A 15,064-nucleotide genomic window follows, 5' to 3' on the forward strand; every position below is an offset into this window, starting at 1 on the left:
ATGATAATTTAAATTAGATAAGTGTTCTCTGTGTTTTTGTGATTATATTTTAATTTCATCCTTAGAAGTGTTTTGTTAAATTTCTAGTTATATATGATTTTTTTTCAAATTATATATTAATATAATATTCTTCTTCTCTTTCTCTGTGATGATTAATGGTAGAACTATCTAGTACATTGTAAAATTTCCCGACTAGTCAACTTTTTTCTAAGGCAATTTTCTGTAAGGATTATTTTATAATTATAGAAATAAAGTACAAATCCTTTATAATAAGGAAAAATTGGATTATATATGTATTATTAGGGACATTTTTATTCCAATTTCATATCTTTGTTATTAGAGGATGTCAAAGCTCTTCTACTTATTTATTGTCCTGTTTTCGTTTTCTTAATACAAATAAAACACTTGTGTTGTCTCATAAACACATTTCAACTAAATGTCTCTCTCTTTCCTATAGTTTAACAGTTTGAATGACTAGTCAACTGCAAAGCAACAGTGGTTGATTGGATGGATGATGGTTGCAGTTCCTTCCACAATGAGAAAATACTCATTAGAGACCATGCTAGACCATTCTATAAATTGCATTTTTGGTATAATTTTAAACGAGGAAGAATATTCTAAATTTCTATTGTTTCAAGATGTACGGAAGTGACTATCCTTACAAGTCTTATTTTTATCCTACATTTGAACTATAATTTTTTATGGGGCGCCTAAGTCCTACATTAAGCAATATGAGATACTCCGTTCGTTTCCTTAATAGCTAGCTTTTGAGGGTGGATTTACCAAGTGCTTGGATGTATAAATTGGTATCAAAGTTGGTTGTCAATGTATTTGAAAGGGGTATCTGTGGAGGGTTTTGACCGGTTAAGGGTTCTAACAATGGAGAGTCGTGTGAATTATCACTAAGTGAAATGTGGTAGAGTAAAAGCTGGTTATGATTCTTTGCTCTACTTTCTGACCATGTGTGTCCCTTTCCCATTTAACTGTTCTGCACTTTTAGTTTATCCTGAGATATCCGTGTTTGACTATGCCAACTCAGTCATGTCTCCGATGTTTGAATTCATGCATGCTTTATTTTTCTTCTCATTCCACATTGATGATACACATTATCCAATTGTTTTCTTTTCTCATGTCCTTTCCATTACCTAGATCTGATGATCATAACTCTGCTTTAAGGGAACATTTTTTACGTCTTTATTTGTCCCGTGTTTATGCTGATTAGGTATAGAAATGAAATGAATTCATTTCTCTAAAAAATGATCTCAACATCTTCCATGTGGGGTAAATGTGATTCGAAAATGATTAGGGAACTATTATTATTGTGTTCCTTATTCTCCTTTTTGTACACCTAGGTTTCATTCTTAGTTTTGAATTTGTTTTTTTGGTAGCCTGTTGTTTTCAACTTGTTCACCTAACTTCTCAGTGGTCTGCATTTGCAAAAGAGGTCTAGCTTTACACATTCTAAGTAAAGAATTTAACTTCATGATCTGTCCTTATGCATTCAGTCTTAAATTAGTTAGGTAGATTTGGGAGCATTTTATTGTGATTCTTGCCTAATTCAGCTTATCATTCCTCTATTTTTCAAGTTCTCTTTTTTTGAGCTTGGTGAAATATGGGTTTTCAATTGTTTAAGCTGTGATGATAGTCGTATGTATGTTGTATATTTGACTAATTATAGGCTTTGCATCGTTTGGTGCAATTTGATGGAATGATTAGTACCATATTTCTCTTATGTAATGAGTTTTGTTGCCCTGGATTGTTTTTCCTAGACTTATCTATCATTATTTTTTTGCAAGGGAAACTTCTACTCTTCTAAATAATTTTCCCTAGAACTATGATTTTTTATCCTATTTTCATTTCTTGCAATTGTTTTATTCCATAGGATTGTTTATATTAGATTTTACAGTGGTTCCTGAGCCAAAGTTTTGATTTTGTGGTTATTATAGTTAGAGCAGAGTTCATAGTACACAATTGGTTAAACATTTGCTGATGCTTGTTCTCTACAATTTTACGAGTTTGTGTTGGTTTGATTGGAATATATATGAATTAAACATGGAAATATTCTTTGATATCATGAGTTATATGTATTTTGAGCTGATGTTTGGTTTTACATTGTGTAACATCCCATAATATAGTAATTACCATAATCAAGATTAATTACATTAATAAGATAAACAGTGCAGTCTTACAAAAACTGAACGAGCGCTAAAGTGTCGAACGCTCATAAAACATACAGAAAAAAATAACGAACGCTACAATAATAAGGGTTTAAGGACGAACGGCTTTACAGGACTATAACCGAACGTCCGCAAAATACACTATCAAAACTAAAACACGAGCGAGCGCTCTAAGGCTCGGCTTTTACTTCAACATCCACCAGTGTCGCGTCCTCCAAATTTTCTTCTTCCAGCAATGCTTCAAGAGGCGCTCCACCATCTGCTCACATCCACACGGATGATCATTGCAAGGACAAGACGAACGTACAAAGACCATAAGACAACACAAGGAAAACGAAAGGGTAAGCTTACGCAATTTAAATTCATACTTCGACATTTATATTCAAACCATCACGCAATCAGCACATATACATATAACATCAATCAAAACATAAATATACTAATGCTAGACAGACCGTCCGGACTGTATGAATCTGTGTAGTTACAAGCGTCCTTGCACCCGAGTGATGTAGTAACTGGGATACACCAAACAGCTGCCACTCGAGGTAAGTCCGTTCTTACGTCGCCCATGTTAACTTATGGACTAAGGACCTCCTGCCGTTCCCACACATGAGTACCCCCTTCTACTTGAAGAGGCGTATCACGGAACATCAGGATGGACAGCGAGTCTTAACTTATCCACAGTCATACTTTACCAAAGATAATATCCAATCAGAGTCGTTCCTCCTTGGAACGCTCGTTCAAATGTCAATATCATAATATCACCTCATATACGGTTCGTTCATTTTATAATTCCCTCAACATCACATTTTCATTCTTAGTTACACTTCTCTAAAAAGACGAACGTTAATTAACTGTATGGACGAACGCTATTTGAGATCAGGACGAACACTATTAAAAATTCAGAACGAACGCTATTAAAGACGAACGCTCGACATGAGGTCGAACGCTATCGAAAACGAACGCTCGACAGAAGATCGAACGCTATCGAAGACGAATGTTCAACAGAAAGTCGAACGTTATCAAAGACGAACGCTCGACAGAAGGTCGAACGCTATCAAAGACTATCGCTCGACATGAGGTCGAACGCTATTGAAGACTAACACTCGACATGAGGTCGAACGCTATCAAAGACTATCGCTCGACATGAGGTCGAACGCTACTGAAGACTAACGCTCGACATGAGGTCGAACGCTATCAAAGACTATCGCTCGACATGAGGTCGAACGCTATTGAAGACTTAACGCTCGACATGAGGTCGAACGCTATCAAAGACTATCGCTCGACATGAGGTCGAACGCTATTGAAGACCAACGCTCGACATGAGGTCGAACGCTCATTTACTCAAATGTGGACGCTCGTTCTCGAGCAGAATTCTTTCCAAATGAAAGAATTCCATTTTTAAGTTATTTGAAAGGAAACCGAACGGTCTAAGACCGTACAGTGACGAGCGTCATTTATCAAAAGCAGGATTTAAGTGCAGATTTCTCAACCTTAACAAATTTCCAGATTTCAACAATTTAACTTAGACTTTATACTTCAAATGAATCTCAAATTTATGAACTTTACACTTTCACTTCCAGATTAATTAATATTCAATAATCAACATCTTAACAAGTCCTACATTATAGTATTCATCCATCACTCATACGTTTCAACCAGCATGCAGTTCAACAATCCAGAAATCATATCAGTAACATTCATAACAGCACAACAGGGCTCGTTCATACAGATCAGAAAAAACACGTATACAGAGATTTCATACAGACAACCCACATCATGCTTTCATACAATCATACACGTATAAATTTAAATATATGTAAGCTTCCCTTACCTGGATAGCAGTGTACTTCCAAAAGCAAGATTCTAGGGTTTTCTCTAACCACGTCTCACACCCAGATTTCGTTCAACAGTTCCCACGTAATCTAAGACACCAAAAATCAACATATTTCAGACCTAGAACTCATGCATGCAACCAAAACTAGGGTTCGCATGAAACCAGAGAAGACGACGCTTAGAAAGGAAAACTTACCAGTTCCGATCCAAGTTCTGTTCGGTCCAAATGAAAGATCACAGCTGGACGAACGTTCCTACGGTTCTGGAAAGTGAATCGGAGAAGAAAAAGATGAGTTACAGAAGAGAGAAGAGCAACTGGTTCTAGAGAGAGATCAGAGAAAATGGAAGGTTTGGTTCTGAGGAAGAAGATGAGTGATACAGGTGAGTGGAAGGGTTTTTCGAAAACTCTTTTTGTCAAATCCACGTTCGTGCGGACGAACGTCTCTCGATCCAACACCTGCACACTCACTCTGACTCCAGAAACTTCCATCGTGACAAGTGGCGCTCATGCATGCAGCGTTCAGTGCGCAATTAATGCACTGGACGTGTGGCGCGGCTCATTTATGGAAGCAACTAGGTGAATCATCAGCGTAATAAATGCTGATTTGACACTTAATTACGCTTCTAATTTACCGGGATCTCACATTCCACCTATCTACAAAAATTTTCGACCTCGAAAATTAGAGACTCACCCAGAAACAGATTAGGATACAAGTCCTTCATAGCGCTCTCAACTTCCCACGTTGAATCACCCGTCTTAGCGTCCCACACCATCTTCACCAAGCGAACTTCCTTGCCTTTGTAGTACTTGGTGCGGCTATCTTCAACACGGACTAGATGCAGTTCTAAAGTTCGATCCGGACGTAGCTGAATGTCTTCTAACTCCAGTACGTGTGACGGATTTGCTATATACTTTCGAATTTGAGAGACGTGGAAAACAGGGTGAAGGTTGGATAGTTGGGGTGGCAACGCAAGCTCGTACGCCACTGGTCCGATCTTCCTCAATATCTGGTAGGGTCCAATGAACTTGGGAGACAGCTTCTTTGGACGAACGGCTCGTCCTACACCAGTGACTGGATTGAGTCGAAGGAACACATGATCTCCTGCAGCGAACTCCAACGGTCTTCTCCTTTTATCAGCGTACGACTTCTGCCTGCTTAAAGACGTCTTCAACCTCTCCTGGATTTGCTTGACTTTCTCGGTCGTTTGCTGGATAAGCTCAGGTCCAGTTAGTACGTTCTCTCCTTCCTTGAACCAACAAAGTGGCGTTCGACATTTCCTCCCATAGAGTGCTTCGAATGGTGCCATTCCAATGCTCGCCTGGAAACTGTTGTTATACGTGAACTCCACTAGCGGCAAAACCTCATCCCATGCACCTAAGTGATCTAGGACGCACGTCCTCAGCAAATCCTCTAGCGTCTGGATGGTTCGTTCAGACTGGCCGTCCGTCTGAGGGTGGTAGGCTGAACTCATTTGCAACCTACTACCGAGCTCGCTTTGTAGTGACTGCCAAAACCGTGAAGTGAACCTTGTATCTCGATCGGAAATTATGCTCGAAGGTACTCCATGCAGACGAACGATCTCCTGGATATACAACTTAGCTAAGTTGGCTAACGACATCTTTAAGTTAACAGCTAGGAAGTGGGCGCTCTTTGTTAGCCTATCCACGATCACCCAGATTGAATCATGATTCCTGACCGTGCGTGGTAGATGAGTCACGAAATCCATGGATATGCTATCCCACTTCCATTCGGGAATTTCCAACTGTTGAAGCAAGCCGCCAGGTCTTTGATATTCTGCCTTCGCTCGTTGACATGTTAGACATGATGCCACAAAACGAGCGACATCACCCTTCATTCCAGGCCACCAAAACGATTTTCGGAGGTCTTGATACATCTTGGTCATGCCAGGGTGCATGCTAAGACGACTGTGATGAGCTTCCTCCAAAATAATCTGCTTCAGCTCGCCATCGTTAGGAACGCACGTCCTACCCTTGTAACGCAGCATGCCGTCCGTTCCTGTGTTGAAGTCCTTATCTTTATTTGAAACGAGCGCGTTTAATATCTTCACCAGATCTTCATCCTCACGCTGCTTCATTCTAATTCGGTCGAACACATTGCTAGATATTCTAAGGTTACAGCACTTGATGCTGTTCGGTTCTAACTCAAACTGTAACCTTAGATCTCTGAAACTCTCCACCAAGCTTAGCTCGCGCACCATCATAGACGACATATGCACCACTTTTCTGCTTAGAGCGTCCGCTACCACGTTCGCTTTTCCTGGATGATAGAGTAGTTCGAAGTCATAATCCTTCAAGAACTCAAGCCACCTCCTCTGCCTCATATTCAACTCCTTCTGATCAAAGAGGTACTTGAGACTCTTGTGATCACTGAAGACTTGGAACGTGGATCCATACAAGAAATGCCTCCAGATCTTCAGCGCAAAAACGACCGCTGCCAACTCCAGGTCGTGCGTTGGGTAATTCCTCTCGTGAATCCTCAACTGCCGAGACGCATACGCTACAGCTCGCTTCTCTTGCATCAAAACACAGCCCAGACCTTGATGAGAAGCGTCGCAATAGACTTCAAACGGTTTAGACGTATCTGGAATAACCAGCACTGGGGCGCTCGTCAGCTTCACCTTCAATTCCTGAAAACTAGCCTCACAACGATCGGTCCAAGCGAACGACTGATCTTTACGGGTCAATTGAGTTAGCGGCGCCACTATCTTAGCAAAACCTTCAATGAAACGTCTGTAGTAGCCCGCCAGTCCAACAAAACTACGTACTTCCATGACCGAACGCGGACTCTCCCAATCCAGTACCGCTCATACTTTCGCTGGATCCACCGAGATGCCTCCAGCCGACACCACATGACCCAAAAACTGAATCTCCTTCATCCAGAATTCACACTTAGACAACTTGGCATATAATTCTTTCTCTCGTAACACTCCAAGTACAAGTCTAAGGTGCTCTTCATGCTCGTCTTCGGTCTTGGAATAGATGAGGATATCATCTATGAAGACGACCACAAACTTATCCAAATAAGGCCTGAATATGCGGTTCATGTACTCCATGAACACGGCTGGAGCGTTCGTTACTCCAAAAGGCATCACCACATATTCATAATGCCCATACCGCGACCTGAATGTTGTCTTCTGGATGTCATCTTCTTTAACCCTAATTTGATGATATCCGGATCTCAAATCAATCTTCGAGAACACCGCAGCCCCATGTAGTTGATCCAGCAAGTCATCTATCCTTGGCAAAGGGTACTTGTTCTTGATGGTCAGCTTGTTTAATTGCCTGTAGTCAATACACAACCGAGAGCTGCCATCTTTCTTCCTTACTAACAGCACGGGCGCTCCCCAAGGTGATACGCTCGGCCTAATGAATTTCTTCTCTATCAACTCCTCAATCTGCTCCTTTAGTTCAGCTAACTCCGCAGGCGACATCCTATATGGCTGAACCGAGATGGGAGCCGCTGTAGTCACCAAATCAATTGTAAACTCCACTTCACGCTGAGGGGGAAGTCCAGGGATTTCTTCCGGAAAAACGTCCGCAAACTCGTCCACAACCGATCGTCCATTACCGCTTCCAGTGGACGATCGTTCCTCTACCATTCCTCTGGATTCCTGATCCTCGTGAGTCATAATCAGTAAACAGCTGGCGCCTTCCATAATGTCTTCTTTCAGCTGACTGAGCGTCACTGAAAGAACTTCTTCTTCTTCATTAGGGAAGATCAACTCCTTCGCTCCACAATCAATAAGAATGCGATTGGCAGCCAACCAATCCATTCCTAAGATCACCTCCAAACCTTGAAGAGGTAAGCAGATGAGGCTAACTTTAAACCTACGCCCCTCCACTTCTATAGGACACTTGACGCACATAGTGGACGTCCTAACCTCACCAGCTGCTGGGGTCGACACCACCAGATCAAACTGCATCTCGCTCACTTCTAATCCCAGCTTTTCAACACACGCCTTCGAGATGAAGGAGTGTGTTGCCCCCGAATCATACAAAGCACAGCAGGGTCTACCAAACAGCATGCATTCACCAGCAATAAGGTTACCTGAACTCGCTGCTTCAGCGCTCGTTATAGCATACACTCGCCCACTAGCTTGGGCTCGTCCTCCTCTTGGCTGATTTCTTCCAGCATTGGGTGGCCTCATCACCGCACGCCCACTCATATTGCACTCGTGATCCAAGTGCCCGTTTCTCCCGCAACGATTGCATTGCTTTACTCCTACCAACTGAGGGCATGAAGACCTATAATGTGGTCCTCCACATCGGAAACAAACTACACTCCCCTGTCCAGACTGTCCGACATGAACTACTGCTTGTGATCCGCTTGCATGAGAAGGCTGATTTGGATGAGCATAAGGAGGTCTCCTCTGTACAGCACCTCCCCTGGACATGATCGGTCCCCTACTCACTGGTTGCTGCCTCTTCAATCGTTCTGCCTCTGCCATGTTCTTCTCCAAAACCTTGGCTCGCTCGACCATAGCAGGAAAAGACCGAATACACAAACTTGAGATCAACACTTTCAGATCACTTCTCAACCCATTCTCAAACTTCCTGCACTGCCACTCCTCGTTAGTAGCCATCGTATTGAACCTCAGGAGGTGTTTAAAGGTGTTGGTATACTCCGACACAGACTTCGTTCCTTGTGCCAGTTGAAGGAACTCAACTTCCTTAGCGTAACGTACGCTGTCCGGGAAGTACTCCTCATAAAACTTGCCTCTGAAAACCGCCCAGGTTATGGGATTCTGAGCGTCCGTTAAGATGGCCTTCATACTCGTCCACCAGTGACTAGCTTCCCCAGTTAACAAATACTCTGTAAAAGCCAAGCGGCTCTCATCCGGACACCTCTTAGCATTGTAAATACGCTCCATATCTCTCAGCCACTGGTCTGCCTCATCAGGAAGGCATTTTCCACTGAATTTAGGCGGGTGGTGTTGGAGGAAACTCTCCAGGGTCCACTCAGCAGTAGGCGGGGCAGCGTTGGAAGAAGACGCTCCCGTAGTGTGCCTGGTTGCTGCTAAAATCTCCATCAGCTGTCGTTGGGTTGTTTCCGAGCTAGCACGGGAAGCTTCCAGACTTTGCATGGCAGCTTGGTTTTGCTGCATCAGGGTGGCGTTTTGTTCCATTAGGGTCGTATTCTGCTGTTGTAAGCGGTCTATCACTGTCTCCAACAACCTAGCGTTGTTGGACGCATCAGGTTCGTTAGGTTGGGGTAGAGGAGGGAGTCTAGGTGCCATCGTTTTCTGTACCAGAGAAAACGAACGTTAGAAATGTCTAACAGTTAAAACATTAACTTATTAAACACACGATAAGCACACAGCAAAAACGTAATGCACTCATAACCTACAGCGTTCTTAAGAGAACAAAACTGCTCTGATACCACTAATGTAACATCCCATAATATAGTAATTACCATAATCAAGATTAATTACATTAATAAGATAAACAGTGCAGTCTTACAAAAACTGAACGAGCGCTAAAGTGTCGAACGCTCATAAAACATACAGAAAAAAATAACGAACGCTACAATAATAAGGGTTTAAGGACGAACGGCTTTACAGGACTATAACCGAACGTCCGCAAAATACACTATCAAAACTAAAACACGAGCGAGCGCTCTAAGGCTCGGCTTTTACTTCAACATCCACCAGTGTCGCGTCCTCCAAATTTTCTTCTTCCAGCAATGCTTCAAGAGGCGCTCCACCATCTGCTCACATCCACACGGATGATCATTGCAAGGACAAGACGAACGTACAAAGACCATAAGACAACACAAGGAAAACGAAAGGGTAAGCTTACGCAATTTAAATTCATACTTCGACATTTATATTCAAACCATCACGCAATCAGCACATATACATATAACATCAATCAAAACATAAATATACTAATGCTAGACAGACCGTCCGGACTGTATGAATCTGTGTAGTTACAAGCGTCCTTGCACCCGAGTGATGTAGTAACTGGGATACACCAAACAGCTGCCACTCGAGGTAAGTCCGTTCTTACGTCGCCCATGTTAACTTATGGACTAAGGACCTCCTGCCGTTCCCACACATGAGTACCCCCTTCTAATTGAAGAGGCGTATCACGGAACATCAGGATGGACAGCGAGTCTTAACTTATCCACAGTCATACTTTACCAAAGATAATATCCAATCAGAGTCGTTCCTCCTTGGAACGCTCGTTCAAATGTCAATATCATAATATCACCTCATATACGGTTCGTTCATTTTATAATTCCCTCAACATCACATTTTCATTCTTAGTTACACTTCTCTAAAAAGACGAACGTTAATTAACTGTATGGACGAACGCTATTTGAGATCAGGACGAACACTATTAAAAATTCAGAACGAACGCTATTAAAGACGAACGCTCGACATGAGGTCGAACGCTATCGAAAACGAACGCTCGACAGAAGATCGAACGCTATCGAAGACGAATGTTCAACAGAAAGTCGAACGTTATCAAAGACGAACGCTCGACAGAAGGTCGAACGCTATCAAAGACTATCGCTCGACATGAGGTCGAACGCTATTGAAGACTAACACTCGACATGAGGTCGAACGCTATCAAAGACTATCGCTCGACATGAGGTCGAACGCTACTGAAGACTAACGCTCGACATGAGGTCGAACGCTATCAAAGACTATCGCTCGACATGAGGTCGAACGCTATTGAAGACTTAACGCTCGACATGAGGTCGAACGCTATCAAAGACTATCGCTCGACATGAGGTCGAACGCTATTGAAGACCAACGCTCGACATGAGGTCGAACGCTCATTTACTCAAATGTGGACGCTCGTTCTCGAGCAGAATTCTTTCCAAATGAAAGAATTCCATTTTTAAGTTATTTGAAAGGAAACCGAACGGTCTAAGACCGTACAGTGACGAGCGTCATTTATCAAAAGCAGGATTTAAGTGCAGATTTCTCAACCTTAACAAATTTCCAGATTTCAACAATTTAACTTAGACTTTATACTTCAAATGAATCTCAAATTTATGAACTTTACACTTTCACTTCCAGATTAATTAATATTCAATAATCAACATCTTAACAAGTCCTACATTATAGTATTCATCCATCACTCATACGTTTCAACCAGCATGCAGTTCAACAATCCAGAAATCATATCAGTAACATTCATAACAGCACAACAGGGCTCGTTCATACAGATCAGAAAAAACACGTATACAGAGATTTCATACAGACAACCCACATCATGCTTTCATACAATCATACACGTATAAATTTAAATATATGTAAGCTTCCCTTACCTGGATAGCAGTGTACTTCCAAAAGCAAGATTCTAGGGTTTTCTCTAACCACGTCTCACACCCAGATTTCGTTCAACAGTTCCCACGTAATCTAAGACACCAAAAATCAACATATTTCAGACCTAGAACTCATGCATGCAACCAAAACTAGGGTTCGCATGAAACCAGAGAAGACGACGCTTAGAAAGGAAAACTTACCAGTTCCGATCCAAGTTCTGTTCGGTCCAAATGAAAGATCACAGCTGGACGAACGTTCCTACGGTTCTGGAAAGTGAATCGGAGAAGAAAAAGATGAGTTACAGAAGAGAGAAGAGCAACTGGTTCTAGAGAGAGATCAGAGAAAATGGAAGGTTTGGTTCTGAGGAAGAAGATGAGTGATACAGGTGAGTGGAAGGGTTTTTCGAAAACTCTTTTTGTCAAATCCACGTTCGTGCGGACGAACGTCTCTCGATCCAACACCTGCACACTCACTCTGACTCCAGAAACTTCCATCGTGACAAGTGGCGCTCATGCATGCAGCGTTCAGTGCGCAATTAATGCACTGGACGTGTGGCGCGGCTCATTTATGGAAGCAACTAGGTGAATCATCAGCGTAATAAATGCTGATTTGACACTTAATTACGCTTCTAATTTACCGGGATCTCACACATTGTGTCTATCTGGCTATAACAGTAATGGTTAAACTAATTTTCTCTGTAATGAAAACTTTCTGCAGTTACTTGAAAAGGGGTGTTAATGATCGGGGGAGGGGTGCTAATGATGTTGAGACAGAGCAGATTGTCCTTGATGAAGAAGCTGGCTCTTGCAAGGGGAAAATTAGTTCAGTTGTGCAAATGCGTGGATCAATACCACTTTTTTGGTCACAAGAAGCATCAAGATTTGTACAAAATAGTTGAGATTAGTATTTATCTTGTTCATTGTTCAATTTCATGCTGTTATAAACTATAACGCAGGAAATTCTCTGTTTTTTTGTTCTTTTTTTCCTTTTTGACTTCCAGTGCAGAGGTATGATCCGACATACGAAGCAACTAAATTGCATTTTGAAGACCTTGCTAAGAGATATGGCAATCCAATTATTGTTCTGAATCTTAGACTCGGCTCAGTGGGTTCCACTTGGTCAAGTTTAGTTGAGTTGGATTGGGTGGAGTTCAGTTCGATTTCAATTGGGGTAGGTTGCGTTAGGTTCGATAAGTTTTAGTTAGGTTCGATAAGTTTTAGTTAGGTCCAGTTCATTTCAATTCAATTATATTTGATTTGATCAAGTTAGATTGGGTTTAGTTCGATAAGGTTCAACTCAGCTCGGTTTAGTTCGACTCTAGTCAGCTTGATTTTTTTCAACTCAACTCGACTCAATTTTGTTCAACTCGACTCGACTCAGCTCAGTTCGACGTGATTAAGTTCAATTAGACTCGTCTCGACTTGATTTTGATTGATTCAATTCAATTGGGTTGAATTCGTTGAGATTAGATTCAATCTGGTTGGGTTAACTATGAATTATTTATACTATATTTTACTATTAAAACTAAACTACTTTTATAAAAACTGAATTATACTCATTTGTTTTTCAATTTAAAAAAGTTAAACATTTTTTATTTATAGTTTAGTTAATTACTTCAAACTATGTATTGTATTACTTTTGGTGTTTTTTTGTTTCCAACATCACAAACATAAGTATTAAAGACACACACACACACACACACACACATATATATATATATATATATATATATATATATATATATATATATATATATATATATATATATATAAACTATAGATAAATAAAGTTCTTTTCAAGTCTCTTAAAATGTTATAATAATTATTAAAATAAAATTATTAAATTTATACTAAAATAATTATATATTCTAAGAAAACTAAATTTTATTATATTGTAATTATGTTACAATAACCGTTTGATATTTTAATAATATGATAAAATGTTACATATTCAAGAACTTACATTACTTCCTCCATTTCCTTCGTGTCAAAAGTCTCATTAACCCTGATGAAAGAACACCGAAAACTCAAACCACATTTTACAAACATTTATTGGGAAAATTTTCCACAATAGAAAGCAAAGCAACACAATGCAAATTATTTGAAAACTAATTTAATCTGAAAAACATTAATAGTGCACATAATACAATCTTCGGCATTTTATTCGTCCAGTTCCATCGTCCAAAACAAAATTGACATCGGTGTTTCTCTCAACTTTCTCAAACGCCATCCCCACTAGTGTTACCTGAACCAAAATAATGTAAAGCAAAGAAAGCAATAAGAAGGCATTGTCAACATAATGTATTGTACATTATTAGGCAAACAAAAATTTTCATAGATCGTGCTCTTAAATTGGTCATTATGAATTTCGTAAACAGACAACAGATGACAATAACGCAGTCAATGCATATATTTTACAATCTTAAGCAAACATTAAAGTATGTAAAGTAAGAGTTTAATTTTTATGCATGATCAATATAAAGATGTCTCCTCCACTTTCAAGTCTTTAACCAATTAAAGACAAACAAAAACACGACATAGTTTTCCATATTTCGAGCAGGGGTACCATGACATTACTAATATATGTTTTTCCCCATGTAATAAACAAAAAGGCACGGGCATACCAATTCTTATAAAATGAAAGAAAAAATATTCAAAAATGACTAATGAAAGCGCTACGCATACATTGTTCAGATCTACGCCGTTGATCACGAAATTCGATTTTTCGTCACCGGTTTGAGAGGCTTCACGGATCTGCTTCACCGTCACCGGCACCAAACCCTGAGTGTCCCGACTCTTCAACGACCGAAACACACAACACAGTTAGTAGAGCACAGTGTTTCGCTTTCAAAACGAAAAACAAAATTAGTTGCAACTACTGAAATTAGGTTAACACCAACGCGTTCGACTCATATCTCACAAAATAAATTATCCTAAGTGCGTGCGTGTTTTGTTTGGTGGTTTCTATTTTGCAGAGGAATGGAAAATTACAAAAAAGAGATCGATTGCATACTTTTGGCGGTGCCGGAGAGGAATCGTTGAAGTTAGACGGCTGAGAGGACATGAATCCGCCGCCGGAGAAGCCGGCGGTGGCATCGAATTGGGAGCTGGAGAACATCTTCGAAGCCCTAGAAAGAGAGGGAAGCGAAACAGTTGATGGTATATGTTGTGGGTTATGTTATGCTTTGAATGAATTAATCAAAATTGCGCGTCGTTTTTTATTTTGATTCCCGCCAAGGACGTTTCCCTTTTTCTTTTCCCGCCGTATAGGGTTTCAACTTGGAAAATGATACTCGAACAACCAAATTTGACAACATTTGGACACAGCACACGTGTCAGCGTTTGAGCGGTCCACGTTTTGGTTGGAAAAAGCTGCTGCAGTCTGAGAATTTCTGATGAAACCTGGACGTGGCGAGGACGGGGACACGGGCACGGGCAGTTTGGGGTTTAGGGTTTCAAAAATTAAAATGAAAATGAAATATCACTTGGAAAGGGAGCGGTCAGGGGTTTTTGTTTGGCGTTTGAAATTTGAATTTCATTTTTGAACAATTTTAGAGAGAAGTGAAGGTTGAGAGAGAGAGTGAGAGCCCGAGAGAGTTGGAGAAAGGGAGTTCGAGAGAGAGAGGTCCGACGGATTGCTTGCCGGAGTGCCGCCGGACAACGTTGAAGGCCGTGTCGGAGCTATTCAACCCCTCCAGCCGGTTCCGATTCACGGTCGCCGCAGCTCCGACGTTGGCCAACGATACGAAG

General features: G+C 40.9%; 2 protein-coding genes across 2 annotated transcripts; both read right to left on the reverse strand.

Moving 5' to 3' along the window:
* Positions 1 to 6,839: 6,839 nt before the first annotated feature.
* LOC148200290 (uncharacterized) lies at positions 6,840 to 9,272 on the reverse strand. The gene is made up of 3 exons (XM_088112889.1): positions 8,084 to 9,272; positions 7,392 to 7,765; positions 6,840 to 7,304 (listed from the first exon to the last, which is right to left on the reverse strand). The coding sequence occupies exons 1-3, from the start codon at positions 9,270 to 9,272 to the stop codon at positions 6,840 to 6,842; spliced, it is 2,028 nt and encodes a 675-aa protein (XP_087969015.1).
* Positions 9,273 to 13,207: 3,935 nt separating this feature from the next.
* LOC148200291 (replication protein A 32 kDa subunit A-like) lies at positions 13,208 to 14,500 on the reverse strand. The gene is made up of 3 exons (XM_088114655.1): positions 14,328 to 14,500; positions 14,000 to 14,110; positions 13,208 to 13,559 (listed from the first exon to the last, which is right to left on the reverse strand). Exons 1-3 carry the CDS (start codon positions 14,430 to 14,432, stop codon positions 13,443 to 13,445), a joined length of 333 nt encoding a protein of 110 aa, XP_087970781.1. The 5' UTR covers positions 14,433 to 14,500; the 3' UTR covers positions 13,208 to 13,442.
* Between the last annotated feature and the right edge of the window lie 564 nt (positions 14,501 to 15,064).

Source organism: Vigna umbellata, chromosome 4 (assembly GCF_029865625.1).
Source record: "Vigna umbellata cultivar VRB3 chromosome 4, Vumbellata_1.0, whole genome shotgun sequence".
NCBI classification, from domain to species: Eukaryota; Viridiplantae; Streptophyta; class Magnoliopsida; order Fabales; family Fabaceae; genus Vigna; species Vigna umbellata.